General features: G+C 44.9%; 1 protein-coding gene across 1 annotated transcript in view; it reads right to left on the bottom strand.

Moving 5' to 3' along the window:
* The window catches only part of zmat4a (zinc finger, matrin-type 4a), a 101,761-nt gene that overhangs the window by 46,325 nt on the left and 31,910 nt on the right, over window positions 1-23,526 (bottom strand). Inside the window, exons 3-4 of the mRNA XM_063896636.1 lie at window positions 18,790-18,879; window positions 56-212 (exon numbers count right to left, since the gene is read on the bottom strand). Coding sequence (XP_063752706.1) covers window positions 56-212; window positions 18,790-18,879 — 247 coding nt within the window. The remainder of the gene's footprint in view (window positions 1-55; window positions 213-18,789; window positions 18,880-23,526) is intronic.

Raw genomic sequence — 23,526 nt, forward strand, 5'->3', positions numbered from 1 at the left:
CCCTGTAGCTCCTCTATCATTCATACCCACAATGCATCAGTCACAGGGGCCTCACCTTTGGCTGTGATGACCGGCTGCTCCCCCAGCAGCAGTTTTAGCCTCTTGGCGTGGATTTTACCCTGGTAGTGCGACTGTGCCACCACTGCGGAGGTGAAGGACATGTTACACAGCGTGCAGCACTTATTCTTGTCCACGTCGCCTTTGTCGCTGCCCTGAGAGAAAACACAGAAACGTCTTATGAATGAAACATGCATTCATCTATGGGTACAGGAGGTGTTGTGTAGTAAACAAAGGGATGGAGGGTAATACAATGTTACGGGACTTCACTCGAGTGCTTCTGTTTTATGATACTTCTACACAAATGCATTTCAATGGGGAGTAAAGTATGTTACTTTTACTGACAGCTTTCGTTGCTTTCTAGATGAAGAGTTTAGTAGAGTAACAGTGTTAGATACAGGAAGGTAAACATAAAAAGGTAAGACAGAAAGTCTTCAACATGAACAATATAATCTGGATTTTTTCCAGTAAAAAGTAGCATGAGGCGCTAACGTCCCAAATTAAGCCCCGCCCACTTTCAGGTGTAACTCCTGCATCAGAGAGAAGCTGAAAATAATCGTGTCTTCACGTCTTAAAGCTGCTGAGTCATATATTACACCTCCAACAACAAATAGATCCAGAGCTCCGGTTCCTTTACTTCCTCTCCAGAAAAAAGGAGAGTAAAGAAAGGATCAGAAATCTCAGTCTCAGTGTCAGCCTGCTGCCTGCCACTCGTCCCCCGCAGACCCACCGGACATCCATCCCCTATTTATTCTCCGTAAGCTGTCTCTGCCGTCTGACCAGACACCTGACCCCATCTCCATATCTCTGGACTCAGTAAACCCTTTCTGACCCACAGAGAGATTGTTTCCTGGCAGCACTTTAATGTTTTACTGGAAAAATCGTTCATTTTGTTTTGTAAAGTCACCCGAAAAACAAGTCAATTAAATAATCAAACATGCAGCGTAGAAGTTCACAAAACTGTAAATGCTAAATATCTATAAAACTAAATATTCCCACAAGTTAAAGACTGGAATACTTCCATTACAGAGAAGCACATCATACTGCTGTAGCAAAACAGCTGCACATTAAACACATCAATAATCACAAGCACTTTTACTCAGATGAGCGGAGGGGATGCAAAGACTTTGGATCCTGGCGGGATGCAAATGGAGTCATCTCTGTTTTAAGGGGTGATGGCGGACCGCTCCCTGAGCCTCCATATGTGCACGCTGCAGCAAAACCCATCAAACTCAGTAATGAAGGAGGATATGGAGGGAACTGGGACAGTCTCCATGCACCGAGAGATGGATGCTGCAGTTTTTGCAGAGCAGTGAGCAGGACGAGAGGTGAACGCCTGACCTCGCTCGGATGTCTGACACTCCGTCTGGTGTGTTATCGCAGATACAGTCAGGGAATAGTGGATAAATGTGTGAGCAGTGTTTCTTTGGTAGAGCAGTTTCAGCTTCAGACAAATGAGATACTGAGCCCATCACACATTACTCGAACGCTTAGAGTTACAGTGAGACTTTGCATCATGCTTGCTGATTAACTCTGTTGTTTTTGCCTTCCCTTTAGTGAGTTCTATAGGTTTTGGTGGATGTAAATGGCCCACAAAGTCTAAAATCCATGTATTCCCTCAAGAGGAGAGGACTCTTTAAAGTAGAGACTCTACATACTGATATACACCTGAACATCAGCAGGAGAGGACTCTTTAAAGTAGAGACACTACATACTGATATACACCTGAACATCAGCAGGAGAGGACTCTTTAAAGTAGAGACTCTACATACTGATATACACCTGAACATCAGCAGGAGAGGACTCTTTAAAGTAGAGACACTACATACTGATATACACCTGAACATCAGCAGGAGAGGACTCTTTAAAGTAGAGACACTACATACCGATATACACCTGAACATCAGCAGGAGAGGACTCTTTAAAGTAGAGACTGTACATACTGATATAAACCTGGACATCAGCAGGAGAGGACTCTTTAAAGTAGAGCCACTCTTTCCTGATATACACCTGAACATCAGCAGGAGAGGACTCTTTAAAGTAGAGACGCTACATACTGATATACACCTGAACATCAGCAGGAGAGGACTCTTTAAAGTAGAGACACTACATACTGATATACACCTGAACATCAGCAGGAGAGGACTCTTTAAAGTAGAGACTCTACATACTGATATACACCTGAACATCAGCAGGAGAGGACTCTTTAAAGTAGAGACACTACATACTGATATACACCTGAACATCAGCAGGAGAGGACTCTTTAAAGTAGAGACTCTACATACTGATATACACCTGAACATCAGCAGGAGAGGACTCTTTAAAGTAGAGATTCTACATACTGATATACACCTGAACATCAGCAGGAGAGGACTCTTTAAAGTAGAGACTCTACATACTGATATACACCTGAACATCAGCAGGAGAGGACTCTTTAAAGTAGAGACTCTACATACTGATATACACCTGAACATCAGCAGGAGAGGACTCTTTAAAGTAGAGACTCTACATACTGATATACACCTGAACATCAGCAGGAGAGGACTCTTTAAAGTAGAGACTCTACATACTGATATACAGCTGAACATTATTCTAAAATGTTGACTGATTGTGTTGACTGATTGTGTTGACTGATTGTGTTGACTGATTGTGTTGTTATTCAGCAGCATGTGTATCTCTTGGAGAAACTGATTCTGGACAGAAACCAAACCAATTAGAAATGCAATCCTCTGATTTGAGCGTCTTGGCGCTGCCGCTCGTTAACGAAGCTGAGTGTGAGTCGGGGCTCAACAGCTGCCACTGATTTTATTCTACAGCTTTTCTTATAAAAGCCTCGACAAACAAACCCATATATATTTTTGCATGTCCTGATTACCCCAAGGACCCTTCAATCACATTCAATAAGCCAGCATCTGCATTCATCTTCACACAGAGAACTTTTTCATTACCACAGAGGAAGACGAGATGAACAGAAGTGAACTGAATTACAAAACAGCTGCAATCATCTCACAATCCTGGCTATAAGTTTCATCAAGAAACCTCAACAACCAATTTAAAACTGTCGAAGCATTCCCTCACTGTTAACTACACCTTTCCTTTAAAACAAAGTCCAGGATCGATCCAAAACCGTCCATTTGACCGTGGTATTTTCCACATTACAGCATCAACACAACAAAGCCGCTGCTCTGGTTCTGTTCACAGAGATAGCCCAGCCACTGACCAGCCTCAGAATGAAATCCATGAAGTGACTGAGATATGACGCTAATAACGGTCCGCTGAAACTAAGAGATTGGAAAAACCCAGCGGGGCGGTTGATGCTTTGATTCACTGCATCAAAGCCTGACTGTGTGTGACGAGACTCCATATTTTATTTCAGCTGTTCAAAATGTGTGTTTACTCTGGGAGCATTAGCACAGGAGGAGGATTTTAAACTCACCATCCTCCATGAGACAACAACCACTGCTTCCCACGCCATTAGGTACTCAGTATACCAAAGTAGGGTCATGTGACTCTGCACCTTGACCCCCATAAACATCAGCTTCATAACCCAACCGTGTCCATGACCACATTGTGTTTCACGTGCCAATTACACTAATGAGGCGAGCGATTGAGCTAATTAATGCTTTAACGAGTTGGATGTGAAGCAGGAGTTGAAACAGGTGGGAGACTTCTCCTCTTGAACCTCCTTTTCAGAGAGTTGAACTCCGGCGTTCGAGTTGGAGGAGAAGCGCTTGGCTCAGACTCAAAAGGCTTCTCCCGAGAGGAGGCTGATGTCAGCGTGGGCGGCAGGAAGCAGACATCCAGCTCTGTGAGCGCTCTGAGGGCAGAGGAAGGGAAACACTTTGGGAGAGGACGATACGACTGCTGACCGTACAGTTACTGTGTCGAGTCAAAGACCAAACAGCCAATAGATCACACAAAAACAGAGGAGGAGGAGGAAGAGGGGGAGGACGAGGAGGAGGAGGAGGAAGAAGAGGAGGAGGAGGAGGAGGAGGAGGAGGAGGAGGAGGAGGAGGAGGAAGAGGAGGAGGAGGAGGTCTGATCTTGAGATAAACACCTGTTAATGTTCCACTATCACACTGTACTCAGATCTGGTACTTGAGTAAAAGTAGAAGTACTCAGGTCTTGTACTTGAGCTTCTAGTGCTCGTCTGTTCTTGGTCCCTGCGTTTAAGGACTGACTGAATATTGGCAGATATAACACCGCCTGGTATGGCAGTTGCACCGCCCTCAACCGTAAGACTCTACAGAGGGTGGTGAAAACTGCTCAGCACATCACCAGGACGGAGCTGCCATCCATGGAGGACCTCTACACCCAGCGGTGTAGGAAGAAGGCCGGTAGGATATTAAAGGACCCCCATCACCCAGCAACAATCTGTTCTGTCTGCTGCCGTCTGGCAGACGGTACCGCAGCATCCGGACCAAGACCACCAGACTCAGAGACAGTTTTATACCACAGGCTATAAGACTACTGAACTCCTGAGCTGTGTGAATGTCTACTCACATCTGTTTATAGTACACACATACATATATATATATATTATACACATCTGCCATACATATCTGTTTATAGTACACATATCTATATATTATACATATCTGCCATACACATCTGTTATACATAATATATGCATCTGTCCATACCTCCTCATTCAACAGTGTAAAGTGTTTAAATACTCTCAATGTATTCCACATATGTATATATTTCACATCCTCAAATCTTTATTGTTGTTACTGTAAATATTCTTCTCTCTTTTTGCACTATTTTATTTATGTTATCTGCACCATGTATGTTGAGTTGTTGGAGGAGCACGCGACATAAGATTTTCATTGCCAACATATACGCTGTATCTGCTGTGCATATGACAAATAAAGCCTTGAGCCTTGAACATATAACACGTCACGATCTGCCAGATCTTCTGGATAACACCTGCTGCTAATAATAATAACACAGGGTGTTTATATCGCGCTTCCTGCACATTAGGACCCACACTATGTGATGACATGTGAGGAGTAAAACGTCTCTCAGAGGAAAAACGTCATGGAAGAAAGTCAGTGTGGGCGCAGAGCTGTGAGACCAGCGGGGGGCCTCCTGCTGCGATCTGGAAATGGGACGCTTTGCTGAAAAATGCTATTTGTGGTGAGCTGTAATCTGCTGCAGATCGACACTGAGTGTGTGTGTGTGTGTGTGTGTGTGTGTGTGTGTGTGTGTGTGTGTGTGTGTGTGTGTGTGTGTGTGTGTGTGTGTGTGTGTGTGTGTGAGAAGAAGACAGTTCCTCCTCCCACAGTGTGTGATAACAGAAGAACAGTGCTGCACTCTGAGTCATTCTGACACACACTCACACACTCCGGAGTTATGCCCTTGGCCTCGTCCTTCACACACACACACACACACACACACACACACACACACACACACACACACACACACACACACACACACACACACACACACACACACACACACACACACACACACACACACACACACACACACACACACACACACACACACACACACACACACTCTCTCTTCCTCCTGCTAGTGGTGACTGGATGGCAGATCTTCCCTGTGGTAATGAGCAGATATAAATTCAGGGGACAGAAATACACCCGGAGACGAGACGTCACCTCAGAAACGGAAGGCTCCATAATTCCATGGTTAATTAAAACTGAATAAACGAGGAGCTAATTGCAGGGAAATGTAATTAATGAAGCGGTGGAAAGGTGTGTGTTGCTAGATTGACAATCATAGTGTAATATAGAGCGAGACGCTTCATTGGTTCTGGGATCATTTGTGGTGCGGCGGAGTGAAAGTAGTGATGTGGAATTGTGTGTGACCAACAGATGCGAACTACAACGCTTCAACGGCATTTCCCTCAGGAGGAAGTGCAGCTTCAGAAAGGACGCAGATACACAAATCAGAACTCCTGGAGAAACATCTGCAGCATCTTCAACACACGCAGCGTCTAGCTCCGGTCCCAGCTGTGTGCGTCTCTCTTTAGTGTCCCCTGGTCTCCAGCTGTGTGCGCCTCTCTTTAGTGTCCCCTGGTCTCCAGCTGTGTGCGTCTCTCTTTAGTGTCCCCTGGTCTCCAGCTGTGTGCGTCTCTCTTTAGTGTCCCCTGGTCTCCAGCTGTGTGCGTCTCTCTTTAGTGTCCCCTGGTCTCCAGCTGTGTGCGTCTCTCTTTAGTGTCCCCTGGTCTCCAGCTGTGTGCATCTCTCTTTACTGTCCCCTGGTCTCCAGCTGTGTGCGTCTCTCTTTAGTGTCCCCTGGTCTCCAGCTGTGTGCGTCTCTCTTTACTGTCCCCTGGTCTCCAGCTGTGTGCGTCTCTCTTTAGTGTCCCCTGGCCTCCAGCTGTGTGCGTCTCTCTTTAGTGTCCCCTGGCCTCCAGCTGTGTGCGTCTCTCTTTACTGTCCCCTGGTCTCCAGCTGTGTGCGTCTCTCTTTAGTGTCCCCTGGTCTCCAGCTGTGTGCGTCTCTCTTTACTGTCCCCTGGTCTCCAGCTGTGTGCGTCTCTCTTTAGTGTCCCCTGGTCTCCAGCTGTGTGCGTCTCTCTTTAGTGTCCCCTGGTCTCCAGCTGTGTGCAACTGTCTTTAGTGTCCCCTGGTCTCCAGCTGTGTGCATCTGTCTTTAGTGTCCCCTGGTCTCCAGCTGTGTGCGTCTCTCTTTAGTGTCCCCTGGTCTCCAGCTGTGTGCGTCTCTCTTTACTGTCCCCTGCAGGTGTTGAAGAGTTGCTGCAGATGTTTCTGCATGTGTGGCGCGTTTGCACCTGCAGGCCACCGTACCTGAGTCATGTGGAACCACATGTACCTGCGTTGTGCATGCTTCATTTTTGGTGTGTAATCATCCCGTCAGTGAGGAATAATTGGAGTTGTGCATTGGCAGAATAAATCGCTGCTCTGCATTCCTCTGCAGTTGATGGAGGCGGGGGGAGATGGAGGCATTTTCAGGAGAGAGAGAAAGGTCGGGGGGGGGGGGGGCTTCATTCCCATTCAAGTGCGGCATGATAAAATAATCTTTTTGATTTGCAAGCAGTCAATTCTCTTTGCTGTCAGGGCTGTGTTGTGCGTCTTCATCGTTCTGTGAGTGTAGCAGCGTGTGTGTGTGTGTGTGTGTGTGTGTGTGTGTGTGTGTGTGTGTTGAGATTGAGACGGTAGCAGCAGTGTGATGTCTTCCTGCACCGAACTCTGTTGTTTTCCCCTGTCATTGAATCACAAATACTACAGCATCCACACACACACACACACACACCCACACCCACACACCACACACACACACACACACACACACACACACACACACACACACACACACACACACACACACAGCTTGCTGTCAGGGCTGCACAACACATCGACCTTACTCTCCATCACACTGAAGAGTCTAAAGCAGATCAATACAATATAAATACCTTCACACTAATCAGTCGGGATGGCTCGTCCTGATTGGCCGTCTGCATTTATGTTATGCTAATTAGGTGGGCGAAGGTGTGTGTGTGATTGGTGAAGAGTGTTACACAAAGAGTCCAGTATTTTTATAGGACTAGGGTTACAATAAGTACCCCTCGTTATCCCAAACAGGAATGGACTCGAACACGCTTCAAAAAGGTATAGCACAATGAATCAAAATAAAATGGGATACCCAAACTACAGTGCTTGGTAAAGGCTAAATATGTGAATGAAGCAGAACGTCGCTGAACAGAAGTCCCTTATGAAAGGTATTCTAAAGAGACTTATTGAAACAACTAAATTCATATTTGCAGTAACGGATAAAATAGAGTCATATTTTCCAGATCCTGCAGCCAGGTGTTAGCTCTCGCCTGCAGCCTGATCCTGGCCTGGTACGGCACAGTTTCATTCCTGGGATAAATCTGGAGGTCAGGGAACACTCACTAACCCCCCGAGGCTCATGCAGGAGAAAGAGGACAGCCAGTGTGAGGGTGTCCCTGCAAAGAGAGGATAAAAAAAGGACCTGATCCCACCATAGCGCCGCACAATGACGGCTATTTCTGCCAAGCAGAGCAAACAGCGGAGCGCTAAGCACACGCACACACACACACACACACACACACACACACACACACACACACACACACACACACACACACACACACACACACACACACACACACACACACACACACACACACACACACACACACACACACTGACCTTCACATCAAACAGCAGTAGGACCAACAGGGATGGAGCCTGCCTGGAAGTGTGTCACAGGGCTACTGATAGCAAAGGAGGCTTTCCACACCCCTCTGAATGTGTGTTTGAGCTCACAACACGTTGAGCCTCAAAACCAAACTACCACTGCTCTTACGTTTTGGTCAGACAATCCCACCTTAGGCCTGCCGGATATATCTCAGATCCATGAGCTTTAACCTTCAGCCAATAGCGGGACATCTACATGGGACATCTGGAGCTTCAGCCAATTGGCCTGGCACGTGAAATAGACGATCATTTGCCTCATTTTGAGCCCTCTTTGCGATGCGTATCATAAATATTTATAACGCCATATGTTGAGCAGCCCTTGACAACATACTGTTTGCTCTCCTTCTGTCACAGAGAGCTTCACTGCTCAGCCGTAGAGGGAGGAGGGCGATCCACATACAGAGATATAAGCACATCACTCAACGTACCAACAGTCAGTGTCCAACGGCCGATGCAAATACTATCTCTGAGTATTTCTCAAAGTTAACGCTTCACTAACAGATACAACCTTTTTTCTGAATGTCGACTTTTAAAAATGTCCCATTATTCTAACTCCTTCTTCATGTGGCCTTAATCATCTTCTTTAAAAATTCTCACTTTTGGTCTCCACTTTTCTTCTCCTTTTGATTTCCTTTTCAAACTTCTGACATTTATTTTCCAGATTTCGACTTTTTAGAATTTCTTCAAAGTTAGCACTTATTCCTAAAAGTTCAGTTTGCTTTTCAAATCTCTGACTTTTTTTTAAACTGGATGGTTTCCATGTGAAAGAGACGGACCAAAACAAGCTTCCTCTCCAAATCCTAGAGTGCTGCTTCTGTGAAGAGTTGGAATACCTTTACCCAGAAGTGTCCAGACAAAGAAGAACAACCCTCTTTAGTTTCTGAATTGAGACACAGAACAAGTCTAAATTTAAACCAAGCAATTTCCCACAAATCAGTGCAGCTGTGAGGGTTTGAGGATCTGACACCTCAAAGAGAAGACAGATTCATGCATGCAGAACTTTCCCCGTTGATTGAAGCATTTGAAAAACTCTAACCTTCTCTCTGTCTTTCCACGAGGTGAAACGATCCTCACCCGAGCTCCTCAGTGAGTAACAGAACAGCAGGTTCTCACTGTGTGCGCCTCGCTGAGGGACGGGGGGGGGGGGTATTCTGATCACTTTACTCAGCACAACGCACAGCTGTGGGGCACGCTCAGCACTTTGAATGAAGCAAATGAATAAAAATGCTCTGATTATAAAGAACTCAGCAAGTATCTAAAGCAATGCTGTTGATGTTTCCCTCAAACCTCAGACATTTAAAGACTTCATCCTGCAGTTGGGCTTCAAGAGCAGAGTGCATTTGTCTCTCAGTCACATGACTTCATGTCCTGGGTCATGGGTATTGCGCAAAACAGATTATTTTCGGATACTTTGGTGGCCAACATTACAGCCTGCAGGACATGCACCGAGGAGTCCAAATGTTTTGAAATATCTTGCTGCAAGCGGGGATGCAACAATGAGCAATATGTCTAAAGTGGCTAAATCAGTGGTGCTGTGATGACGCATTTCTGTGTTGGTCCCTGAAGGCACCATCTGGTCCAATGGGATTTCTCCATGTGCTTTTTGATTATCGCAGAAAATAATCTGTGTGTCAAACAAATGTTTCTGATACGAACACGCTTAGTTCAGCAGGATAATCTCCACATATAAAAAGCACAGTAAAAAGCTAATATTGGGCTATAGAGGAACTACAGCACGGTCACATGACTTCAGGTCTCCACCGCTAAGCTAAAGGAGGCTAATGTTGGGCTATAAAGGAACGACAGCACGGTCACATGACTTCACGTCACCACCGCTAAGCTAAAGGAGGCTAATGTTGGGCTATAAAGGAACTACAGCACGGTCACATGACTTCAGGTCTCCACCGCTAAGCTAAAGGAGGCTAATGTTGGGCTATAGAGGAACTACAGCACGGTCACATGACTTCAGGTCTCCACCGCTAAGCTAAAGGAGGCTAATGTTGGGCTATAAAGGAACGACAGCACGGTCACATGACTTCACGTCACCACCGCTAAGCTAAAGGAGGCTAATGTTGGGCTATAGAGGAACTACAGCACGGTCACATGACTTCACGTCTCCACAGCTAAGCTAAAGGAGGCTAATGTTGGGCTATAGAGGAACTACAGCACGGTCACATGACTTCACGTCTCCACCGCTAAGCTAAAGGAGGCTAATGTTGGGCTATAAAGGAACTACAGCACGGTCACATGACTTCACGTCTCCACCGCTAAGCTAAAGGAGGCTAATGTTGGGCTATAAAGGAACTACGTGCTGTAGTTCCTTTATAGCACCATCGACTTCCAGACCAGCGTACAGGAAGTGCTAAAATGCTGGCTCATTTTTGGTTTTGAGGACTCATTCCTGCACCACTGTTGCACAAACCTGTGGTTTCTGGATGCAACGTTTGGAAGAATTTGCAGATAAATTGCCTTTTCTGATGCATTTTATGACAGATTCGAACACCCTTTGTTCCGAACCTGCTTCTGTAATCGTTCATCCTCTTCTACTCTTTTGAGAATGAAATGAATGTGGAATATTAATACGACATTACACAAGGGAAATGAGAAACACATCCCCCATGGTGTGAGGATCTCCTGCAGCTCCAGTCTAATCTAGGAGGTACAACAGTGTCTGATCCATCACACCTTCCTGTGGCTGGAAATAACTTTCTTTCTATAGCCATTGTTTAACTCCCTTTTAGAGGCTCCTTTTTCAAATAATTCATTACCCTCTGCGCTGTAATGTGTCTCCGGGCACCTGCCTTCACTCTGCCTTCTGCAAGGTGGGGTTTTTGCTAAATCACAGCCTTTTACCGGGGATAATGGCCCACCTCAGTCTCAGAGCAGCAACTCACATCCATCGCCTTCACTAAGAAGCTCAGAGGACACTTAAAGTGCTGCCGTGAAAGGAAGCTCCAAAATACAGTCAGCAGGCATCATCCTCTAGACTACAGAAGAAGATTGACACCTCAGGAAACATTCTGAAACACTCTGAGGTGATTCATGTTTACTCAGCTTTGTGTACAAGAAGCTGTGTGCATGTATCTGCGTGCAGGAGCCTTAAAGGGATTCCAACAGTTAGTTTATATTAAACAGTGCAGATGAGGTTTGTCTGCAGGCAGAAGTGGAAACAAGTGATGCATGGAAGTGAGTGTACAATACATTTAAGAGCTTAGAGCTTAAATTCACATTATAAGCGCTCATAATGCAGAACATGGAAGACTATGGTGGCAAAGACTTCATTTACAGAAGGCTGAGTTGGACTTTATTCGCCCAGTATATTAATAACGCTTCCCTATTAATAATTATTCTTCTATATGTTCTTTTAGGAAAGCCATACACCCAGTGCAGTATGTCGTGGACATGTGGTTCCTCCATCTGCTGTTTACCTCAGATGAACAATGCAAATACGCTAATACATGCTGCACGGACATTATGGCCGAGTCCTGGATGGCGTGGCTCTGCACAGACGAGAAACCATCTGCAGACACGACTCACTGAACATGTTCATGTCATGTTAAACATTCTGTTTATCTACAGTGGCCGTTCTTTATTCCTTGTAGTCGACTTGCATATAGGCCACCTGGTTACTGAACACAGGAGCAGCAGCACTAACCTGAGCTGAGATTTTGAGAAAAAGTCCTAGCGACTGTCATAGCGCTCTGTTGGTAGCAGATGTCACTGGATAAAAAGCCTAAAACACGTTCAAAACGCCATTGACTTCCAGACAAGGGGACGGGGAGTGTTAGAGTGCTGGTTAATGCGGCGACTGGATGCAACTTTTGAAAGAATTTGCTGATAAATTGCTTTTTGTGATGCATTTTCGGAGCAGATCTGAACACCGAACCTGCTCCTTTTGTCCTGTCCTACTCGTTGGAAAAGGTTCATGTGAAAGCCAATGAATGTAGAATAGGTACAAAGATTAGCATTTTAACAACCATAGTTTTGTTAGCATGCTAAGCACATCAGCAATAACCACAAACTACAGCTAAGCCCGATGGCAGATGTTGCTAGATAAAAAGGCAGGAAACAGCCTGCAATAATCCCACGTCTCGCTCTGGGTGAGATGAATGTGTTGTGCTAACTAAAGCCCCGGACTCTTCGGTAACATGGTGACTTTTTTCATATGTAAAATGTTGTTATTGCTTTATTTTTTGCAGTTTCCACATGTTCTGACAACCATAATTGCAGCTCTGAGCATACGTTACATTATTTTAAAGGTCTTACATATTTTAGCTGCAACCCACATTGGAACAGAGTTGTAGATCTCATGCGATCCCACCGTGAACTCAGACCGCCAGAGGCCTTTCCTCTGTCCCTGGTGTTCACTCTCCATGCCTCAGATTTAGTGTGCATGCGTGCTGTAAGGAATGTGTGTACTTGCTGTAAGTGTGTGCATGCCAAGTGTGCAATCTGTTGGATATTGCTCCGGGAGAGGTTGAGCAGCGAAGCATAAGACTGCGGTCACTTCTTGTTCAGTCAAGACAGCGCGGGACACCTGTGTCTTCAGCAGCCTCTCCATTTGGATGGTGGCCGCGCTGCAGGCCTGATTTAATGCAGACTGGCAAATAAATAACCCAACATGCAAACCAGCCAGCCAACTGTACACGTCTGCACACGGATATTTAGAATGGGTGTTACCTCCACCTGACAGACTCCTTAAGAGTATTGATTAGCACGCACCACGTACGAGAGTTTTTGTATTGTGAAAATGTGAGACGGCTGTATGAATCCCTCAGATATATAGGACAGACCAGACAGACAGGTTTAGGTGTAAAATGTGAAAAGATTTAGGCGTAATCTTGGAAATGTCCACTATAAGTAAAGATGAGGAGTTCCAATGAATGCTTTTTTAGCCCTGTTAGCATCATAGCTCAATGGATGAAAGACTGAAATATCTAAGCATTTATGATCCCCAGAGGATGAATCCCAAAAACAGTGTTGATTCCCCAGCAGCAATAATATTAAGTCTGTCCGATTCTTTGGTTTACGATCCAATTTTCCCAAAAAAGAAGGACATTCTCATCAGCTTTTTTACTGCTCAGGGATGAAAAAACACCAAGAGAGCTCAACACTTTTAGCAGCAGTGTTTGGAGCTGAAGGGCAGCAGCTCTAACTCAGCTTCTCTGAGGATTTGAATCTGCACATGTCTGTAAAAAACTAAATGCTGCGCAGTATTTTGGTGGATGCTTTGGATACATCAGATGCATATTATGCTTATAGACTCCTTGTTTCCACCTTCAGCCCTAACCTGCTCCATTGCATTGGGCAGAACAAAGCATCTGAGGGACCATCAGAGCAAACCGCCTGGTGTCTTCGGCAAAGCTTCCATATGAATTTTTAGAAAAGTCAGAGTTTTGAGGATTTGAGAAGAAAAATGATTTTGGAGATTTCCACAAACTCGTAAATATGTTGTGATGGTTAGAATAAAGTCAGAACGATGACAGAGTTCTGTTTCCATTGGTAATACAAAACCATCCAAAAGCTGTTCCATTCAAAGTGAGATAGCATGGCAGGAACCGTTCACCTGGACTGGCAGGAACAGTTCACCTGGACTGGCAGGAACCGTTCACCTGGACTGGCAGGAACAGTTCACCTGGACTGGCAGGAACAGTGTGTTATAGAACTTGTTAGATGACGTCTCTGTCCTCCAACTGATCCATTAATGCACTCACCCTTTCACTACATGTGAAAAGCACAAGGTCACAAATGCATTCCTCACTATTATCCACTGCTAGCCTTTCTGCTTTCGGCAAACAGTTAAATGTGTATGCATATTTAGGACGTTTAGAGGAAATGTGCAATCCTAATAGAGCTCTGCGGATCTGAAATCTGCATAAAATGTTGAAATGGATTTAATAACGCATCAGAAACGTCTCAATGGAAGCAGTCTGCAGCTTCCCTACAGAGTGATGTTTATTCATTGCTCATTCTCTGCTAGATTGGATTTTCTGAACAGACTACGACCTGATGGTACCTCTATTCAGCAGCGACTGCATGTCTTAATATCCAACAAGAGAACATCCCTGCATTAGAGCTCAAATCTTCACCGAACTGCACCAGAAACCAGAATCCCAAAGACGCTATTTTACCATTAAACCCAGGAACGCACTGACTGACAGCGCCTCGCTGCAGGTTTTCCCGGACACTAGCATGACCAGCAGCCTGTACAGTTGTCACATGCCATCAGCTCACGCAGGTCCAGACGCCGGGCCATGCCAGGCCGTGCACCCCCCATCCCCCTGTCTCTGGAGGCGGTGCTGCTGAGTGTATTTTTAGCCGGTGCCACCTTATAAGCACAGCCTGGTCGCATCACATCTGTGTGCTTTAAGTGCACTCCCATCACAGCCATGTGCCCTTTTACCAAGAGCCCGAGGACGCGCTGCAGAGCCGACGCAGATTCACTGTGACACGTAGAAAATAAAAACGCAGACGGAACAATGTGGGAGGACGGTGGTTCGGTTTGATTAGGGCTGCAGGATTTAGAGAAAAATAACCAATTATTTTCACTCAATCCAGAACAGATTCAGTAGCAGTCGAGCAGCTGACCCAGAAAGAGTTAGATATGGAGTTTTAAAACAACCACATAAGTTAAATGAGAAGGGGGCTTTTGCAGGTGAGCTAGTGGGGGCTGTTGCCTCTTACACGCTTTGTTGAAATAAAAAGAGTACTTTACTTTACAGCATTTTCTGTTTGAAGATAACAGAACAAGACAGGAGATGGGGGATGGCTTGGGAAAACGGGCCCCTGGGGAAGGCCATCTGGAGATACGGTTGTTCATGGCCGCAGCTCAAGCCCCTAAAGACCCCCGGGTTACCCCGAGTCATTGTAATTCAACAGCTCTACGTATACGAGCAGCAAAGCTTAGAGCGTTATTCTCCTCATACTGCCTGTGCTACAGCACCGCTTTCCCCCCTCCGTCTGAAACCAGAGCCACGTCTGCTCTGATTGACTGTTTTTATTGGTCAACCGCTCAGAGAGGTCCCGCCCCTTTAGCCTATCACGTACAGTGTGTTGGTTTTCTTTTAATAGGCCGTACAACTGGCCTTATCTCCATCTTTACTCCGGCATAATGGGATGCAATAGCCCTTTAATGTGTGGATCTGTAAGCTGCTCTTATAGCTTTGAAAAGATAGAAGCATCCGCCAGACCTTCTTACACACACACACACACACACACACACACACACACACACACACACACACACACACACACACACACACACACACACACACTGAGCTTTTAGATGACACAAACGCTGAAGGTCACCTCACATCAAACACCCGACGAGACAACTCAGAGGTATAATAGATAGACGAATGGTGGTGAAACAGCTGTGTCCATGTTCACACACACACACACACACACACACACACACACACACACACACACACACACACACACACACACACACACACACACACACACACACACACACACACACACACACACACACACACACACACAGGTTCATGTGACCTAACGTGAAAACAAAGACGCTGTCGTCTCAAATTCAAGAGGAACTGTTTTTAAAAACCTTTCTAAAAATCACGGATTTATTCCGCTCATTATTTTCTCATATTATCTTTTACATGTTCTTTCTCTCCTGTCAACAGATTGACTGTTTTCATATAATCCATTAAGCTCCTATCCCTCACGGGAGCGCTAATGGAAAGCTGCCTTCAGGTACCCGCCGACTTTAATCGCAGTAAAGTGCAGACTGTCCTCAAAGAAGTGTCTGACATCCCGTCGGGAGATTTAACGCTGTACAAAGTTTTCATGAACCTTGTGACTGTTTTGATTCCATGTTGTTGTGAAGTTGTGCTGATGTAAACAGATGTCGGCTTAATTAAAAGCCTGATGTGTTGACTTGTCATTAACCAAGGAACATGAAAAGGTACCGCCCCGTTTCTGACATAAACCAGGTCCAAAAATGCCAAATTAGGGGTGATATTTTTCTAACCATAAAACTCCCTTTAAACAACACTGAATATGTCTGATAGAGTGTGTTTGTATTACACTCTGATATATCTTCCTCCTACAGAGATCCAGTGCCGTCCAATCAGCCAGTATGTTTCATATTCATCATTTTGAAAATTAAATCCAAAAATAAATTGCGATAAAATGAATGAAAATAAATAAATACAAATATTTATATTAAAGTAAAATGGCCAATTAAATAATAAATAAAATAGAGTTAAACAAATCTACATAAAAGTTCTAAAGGACAAATGTGCATATAGCATTACATATAGACTGTATCATGTTGATTGCAATAGGTGTGTCGGCTGATGGTGAAGCAGTCTGTGAGGTGTTGTCTGACAGGAAGTAGGAGAGGGAGGGATGAAGTGAGGCGGCCCGGATCATTCTTCTGATGCTTTATGGTGTCAGTGCGAGAGATAAAATCATCAGCAGATAGAGAACAAGACTCCTGCTCTCAGAGATTACACACCACAAACCAAAGACAGGCCGTCTGCGGGACTGTGAGGAAGAGGGAGGAAGAGGGAGGAGGAGAAGGGGTGAAGATTATGTGAGATGTGAGAGGAAAACCAAAGGAGAGACGACAAGATTTCAGAGAAATAAAGGGAGGAAGGTGAGGAGAGGGGAGGATAATAAGGGAAGGGATTAGGAAAGGACAGCAGGAGAGGAGAATAATGGAAATGGGTGATGAGGAGGAGAGGGGAGGAAATAAAAGCACAGGAATAATAAGAGAGGAGCGAAGAAATTAGAGGAAAGGAAAGGGATTAAGATTAGTGATGGAAATGAAATTAGAGGAAAGGAGAGTGGAACGTACAAAGGGAGTAAAAGGAAGGATGTGGGAAGAGGGAAGTAGAGTGAAGGGAAAGAAAGGTGGGATTAGAGGAAATAATTAGGAGGGAAGAGAAGGAACAGTGAAGAGCATTCAGACACAATGAGAGGAAGGAAGGAGGGAAATGTGGAACAGAGATAGGAAGATGGAGGCCGGTCGCATGAGTGCATTTACTCAAGGACTGTACTTCAGGACCATTTAGAGGTACTTCACTTGAGTATTTCCATGGTCTGCTACTGTGTACTTTTACTCCTGTACATGTATTTAATCCCTTTAGTTGCTAGGCAGATTAGGATTAATGGAGGTAAATATAATCTCCCTTAAATCAGACTGTAGTTCACCTGCAGTAAATCCAGCAGCTACCCTGCAGTATACAAAGCCATTCAAACTAGCTGCACCTTTACCAGCTCTGAGAACACTTTAATGATCAATCATTATAAAACATATCAGAGATATTATTCTGAAATGGACCAATCAGACAATGACTACTTTTACTGTCGCTACTTTAAGTACATTTAGAGGAGAGTACTTTCTACTTTCACTGGAGGAACATTTAGAATACTTTTACTGTGACAGAGTATTCCTACACTCTGGTACTTCTACTTTACTCAAGTACAAGATCTGAGTACTTCTACTTTACTCAAGAACAAGACCTGAGTACTTCTACTTTACTCAAGTACAAGATCTGAGTACTTCTACTGTACTCAAGAACAAGACCTGAGTACTTCTACTTTACTCAAGTACAAGACCTGAGTACTTCTACTTTACTCAAGTACAAGACCTGAGTACTTCTACTTTACTCAAGTACAAGACCTGAGTACTTCTACTTTACTCAAGTACAAGACCTGAGTACTTCTACTTTACTCAAGTACAAGACCTGAGTACTTCTACTTTACTCAAGTACAAGATCTGAGTACTTCTACTTTACTCAAGAACAAGACCTGAGTACTTCTACTTTACTCAAGTACAAGACCTGAGTACTTCTACTTTACTCAAGTACAAGACCTGAGTACTTCTACTTTACTCAAGTACAAGATCTGAGTACTTCTACTTTACTCAAGTACAAGACCTGAGTACTTCTACTTTACTCAAGTACAAGACCTGAGTACTTCTACTTTACTCAAGTACAAGACCTGAGTACTTCTACTTTACTCAAGTACAAGATCTGAGTACTTCTACTTTACTCAAGTACAAGACCTGAGTACTTCTACTTTACTCAAGTACAAGATCTGAGTACTTCTACTTGATGAAGAATTTGAATACAGGACTTTAATAATCTGTGTAGTGTTAAAATCCACACGTCCAATCACACTTCCCCACACACACACAAATCCACACACACACACACACACACACACACACAGACACAGACACACACACACACACACACACACACACACACACACACACACACACACACTAACACTCATAATTGAATCTGTCAAACACATCCCGGTCGTCCGATCCTCACGACCGGGAGGGACGGAAACATCACGACGTGTCTTTGCATCGAACACACAGTCAGTGTCACACTGCTGGGGGGGGGGGGGGGGGGGCATGATGGGAAAAGCAGGAAAATCCACCAACAATACGAGAGGCTGGCAGGCTGAGAGCATGTGTGGCAGGGATTACAGGGAACAACGGGGGGGAGGGGGGGGGGACTCACATTGTCTGTTCTGAGCTTCTTGGCGGGGCAGCCTCCATCCACAGGATGTAGCATGTAATACAGCCGCACTTTGTTGGCGTGTTTCCGACTCTGAGGGAGAGAAAAGGGACAAAAGTTCAAAATAAAATCACTACAGAGGTCCTAAAAGTGGTTTCCCCTCTCCTGCGGGGTGTGCTATAGCTTTGAGTGCATGTGAATGGTCTGCAAAGGCTCACATTCCTGCGTTCCCACCAGAGGAAGGTCCTTTCAGCACTTAAAAAGTACCAGTAACAATGTTGAGTTTTTTAAATAAGTGTAGCGTGTATAAAGTAACAGCAGTAAAACAGGAGGCATAAATTGCACAGTTGGCCGTGACATCCCACAATGCACCACTGCTCCCAATCCCTATTGTCGTTGCATGGTCAGGGTAGATGAGGAGAGATGGCGGTTACAGGATAGAGAGTGGTGAGGCGTGAAGGAGCGTGGTGCGTTCACTGTCAGGCAGAAGGCCGGCCGCAGGACTCTCTGTCCTCCCTGTCTGCTTTCTTGGCAGAGACGTGGCAACGTGAGCTCTGCCGCTGGAAACTGATCCAGCGTTAAGGACAGGTGTCTGGGTACACTTCTTTAATTTGACTGACTCTGATTTAAAGACAGACTTTGAGAAACCCTTCTTTTTAATGACGGTGACAGCATGTCCTGCCTCTGTGTTCCTACCTTCGGGAGTTTCAGGTGGTTTTACTCATCATGTGTCACCCTCTAAATATATCACGATGACTCCAGCAGAGAGTTTTAAACTCAGACAGAATATGAGCGTTTCAAATCGCTCCCAACCTCTCGAGTAAACAGCCAGAATAGTGCAACAGGACTAACCGTCTCGGTCGCTGCTAAAATAAGATCTTCCCCGCCACGGGACATGAACGTAGATATAACGCTTTCCACATTCAAGCCCCTCCAACCGTTTAACATCCTTTCCTGTGAGGTCGCTGCCATCGGGGCGCCGTTACCACAGCATGAGCTTCCATTACCTCCAGAAATCATATCGGAGTTTATTTCACCTGCAATCCATCGCCCCGACGCATCCTGGGTTATGACCCCCGGAGGGAACATCTAGCTTCAGTGCTGCTGATTCTGCAGAGCAAACACTTCCTGCTGCAACCCTTTACACGGGAACTTCAAAATGATACTCATTTAGATTATAGAGCTGGGGCTTTTTGGCTTATTGTGGTCGTCTGTTTGTTGTTGTTGTTTTGTGCGTCTTCGTTTATGGTTTGAGCCTCTGGTTCTTTTTGAGTCTCTTTATGATTGAGATGTGTCTGGGTCTCTTTATAAAAGGCATTTTGCTTTTTAATCTTCCCTGTTTCCTGTCTGTAGTTGTTTCTGTCTCTGGTTCTGGTTGGTTATTTTCTGTCTCTGGTTCTGGTTGGTTATTTTCTGTCTCTGATTCTGGTTGGTTATTTTCTGTCTCTGGTTCTGGTTGGTTATTTTCTGTCTCTGGTTCTGGTTGGTTATTTTCTGTCTCTGGTTCTGGTTGGTTATTTTCTGTCTCTGAGTCTGGTTGGTTGGTTTCTTGTTTTGTTGAAGTTCTGAGTCTCTTCTGAGTCTGTTTGTGTCTCTATTTGGTTGTTGTTTGGCTTCTTGTGGTTGTTTTGCATCTGTTTGTTGTTCTGTAGTGGGTCTTAGTTTACGTTATGAGTCTCTGGTTCTTTTTGGTCCTGTTGCATCTCTTTTTTAGACACTTTCTATAAAACTTTGCTTCTGTTATTTGCATAACGTCCTGGAAGCTGAACGTGAAGCTCTCTCACGGTGCTTAAGTGGATCACTCCCCGCCCCTCAGACTATCACGACCAATGTGTTGGAGCGCTAGCCAACAGGAGCGCGAGTGTTACATCGTGATGTCACTAAAATAAGGCATATGTGTCTTCATTAATATGTCCTACTAACACTTGGTTTATATTATACTGCTAAAATCCCCGTGTTCCCTCTCCCATAGTGTGTTCTATCGGTTTCAGTGTGTGTAAATGGTCTGCAAAGACTACCCCCACATTCCCCCTGTCTGAAACGCCTCCATTGGACTCCTCTGTTTACCTCCTGGACAAAGTGACAATAGAGGAGTGCGAGCGTTACATAGTGATGTCACTATGTTCCAGAAGTAAACAAAGGAGTCCAATGGAGGCGTTAAAAGGAATACTAGTTTTTTTAGGGAAGTGTGTTACCTTCAGGAACTCAAAGAAATAATCGGTGAGTAATTGAAAAGCAAAAAAACCCACAAACCTCAACATATCGAAGGACTGGATGACTTCCAGATACTGAATCTTACTTTAAGGGTGAAGGATTCCTTTAACGGTCGCCTATTACGCATAATCCAGCGTGTCCCCTGGATCTCCTCCTAGAGCACCATTGTGTTTCTATAAACCAATCAGCTCTCAGGGGGGCGTGGCCAGCAGCAGCTCATTAGCATTTAAAGCTACAGACACAGAATCAGCTCTTCAGGGAACAGGCCGGGGGGTTTATGGGACAATGACCTGTTTGGTGTTTCAGCCAATCAGAGACAGGCTCTGTATACATCTGAGAGCTGGAATGTATTGCTGGAGAACAGTATGATAAGGGGCCTTTAAATTGGGGTATTTAGGAGGAAGCACAGTGGGTGTTTTGTGATTTGTGGCGTAATATCTCAACACCTACTGGATGAAATGCGGCCCCTCTCAAATGAAACAGATTTAGATCTATATAGAGAGTTTAAAGGGTTCACAGCAGATGACACTAATGGCATAACAGGGATTTACTATGTGGAGTACACAGTATTATGGGAGAGCAGGAAGTACTAAATCACCCTCACACCTCCCGGGCTTGTGACCAAACGCCTGTAAAATCATGACTCATCGTCCCTCAGCTGTACTCGCTGTTCGGCGCTAATTTGCAAACCGTAAAAGTAAAATGTGCTTTTTTTAGCCTTCAGCTCGGAGCGCCATGAGGCTGCGGACTGCAGTCCTGTGGAACCCTTACTTACACCCGACAGAACCGCACCAGTGGAGTGTTTGGGTGTTTTCTGCTCTGCTGGAGTATTCAGTAACCACGTGTCTTTGACTGTTTGTGTTTTGCACGTCTTTGTAGACATTTTGCATCTGTTTGTTGTTGTGTTGTGCGTCTGAGTCTCTTCTTAGACAGTTTCTGTGTCTTTGTGATTGTGATGTGCTTTGTGATTGTTTTGCGTCTCTTTATTAAAAAGCATGTTACTGTAATCTTCCCTTTTGATTATTTGTAGTGGTTTTGTTTCTCTTTGAGTCTATTTGGATATTTTCTGTCTTTTTCTGGTTGTTTTGCATCTGATTCAGTAAACAGTTGTTTTCTTGTTTTTGTTGAAGTTTTGAGTCTCTTCTGGGTCTGTTTGTGTCTCTTTGGAGTCTTTTTTTGCCTCTCTTTGTTGTTTTGAGCCTCTGGTTCATTTTGTGTCTCTGTTTGGTCCTATTGCATCTCTTTCTGTCTCTGTGATTGTGACGGGCCTGATGTTCGTTTTCTATCCTTTCTTAGTCGTTTTTTGTCTCTTTATTAAGACATTTTGCACTCTTTATGGTCTTTATGTGTCTATTTAGTGATTTTATGGCTTTACCTGGCTGCTTTGCACCTGTTTGGTATGATTCTGTGTCGCTATTTGGTTATTTTTTTGTGTTTTTGTTGAAGTTTTGCATCTCATTCTGGTCATTTTGCATTTCTTAGTAAAAGATTCTGTTCTCTTTGGGTCTTTTTGCCGGGCACAGATGGAGCACAGGCTCAGTCCATGTTTGGAGCTCAGTAAGGTATTTGTATTTCGAGGAAATGGAATAAAAAGCAGACCATCACCAGCAAACGGTGCTGACGCAGAAACACAAGGAGACCCATGCTGAGTGAGAGGCTGACTAATGGAGCCTCGCCGGACTGCAGGTGTTCAGGGAGTCTGAGTTCCTGTTGGTTCACACGCGTGTTCCCGAGGAGTCGGAGGAAACAAAGCGGCACATTGTGTCAGAGAGAAGCTGACATAATGAGGGCTGAAGAAAAATCCATACTGCATTACTTCCACATCAGTGAGCCGGGGGGGGGGGCAATCACACTCCCACACCAGACTGGGAACCCACGTGAAACTAAAAAACCAGCCTGGTTCCTGAGCAGAATATAGAGCTCCAGTGATGTAAGTGTATTTTTTGGGGGGGGCGCAGATTTGAGTGCACACTCCAAACAGCTGCCAGCCGAGTGCTCTTAAAACAGGGACGTCAACCCCCCCCCCCCCCCCCCCCCCGCCGGTCCACTGAGTCTGCAAGAGCGTTCTGCTGTACGAGAGTGAAGCACTGCTTTAGAAACTATGCAGAAGAGCAGTGGGGTCAAAAGATTACGCTTACGTTATTATACTGTCTTATACTTTCATTCTGGCAGTTATTGGTTTTCATATTTAGAAAGGCCGTATTTTGGGGGGTTTTCCTCCCCTGTAGTGTTCTATAGGTTTGAGTGCATGTAAATGGTCTGCAAAGGCTAAAATCCCAGTTTTGGTGCCACTTTAGAAGGGTTAGGGTTGAGTTTGACTGTAACTAATACTGCAGTACATAGAGACATTGGTTGGGAGGGGGGGGGGGGCTGATGGGTTCATACAACCAGGGATAGAGCATCGCGTCACGTCCTCAGTGAGTGGCCGTTTATAGAGAGAGCAGAACCGCCAGTTAGTCCAGAAACGGTCCATTCAACACATATTAATGCTGAGGTTGGACCTAAACAACATTCCTAACTATGTGA

This window comes from Eleginops maclovinus, chromosome 12, assembly GCF_036324505.1.
Source record: "Eleginops maclovinus isolate JMC-PN-2008 ecotype Puerto Natales chromosome 12, JC_Emac_rtc_rv5, whole genome shotgun sequence".
In the NCBI taxonomy this organism is placed as follows: Eukaryota; Metazoa; Chordata; class Actinopteri; order Perciformes; family Eleginopidae; genus Eleginops; species Eleginops maclovinus.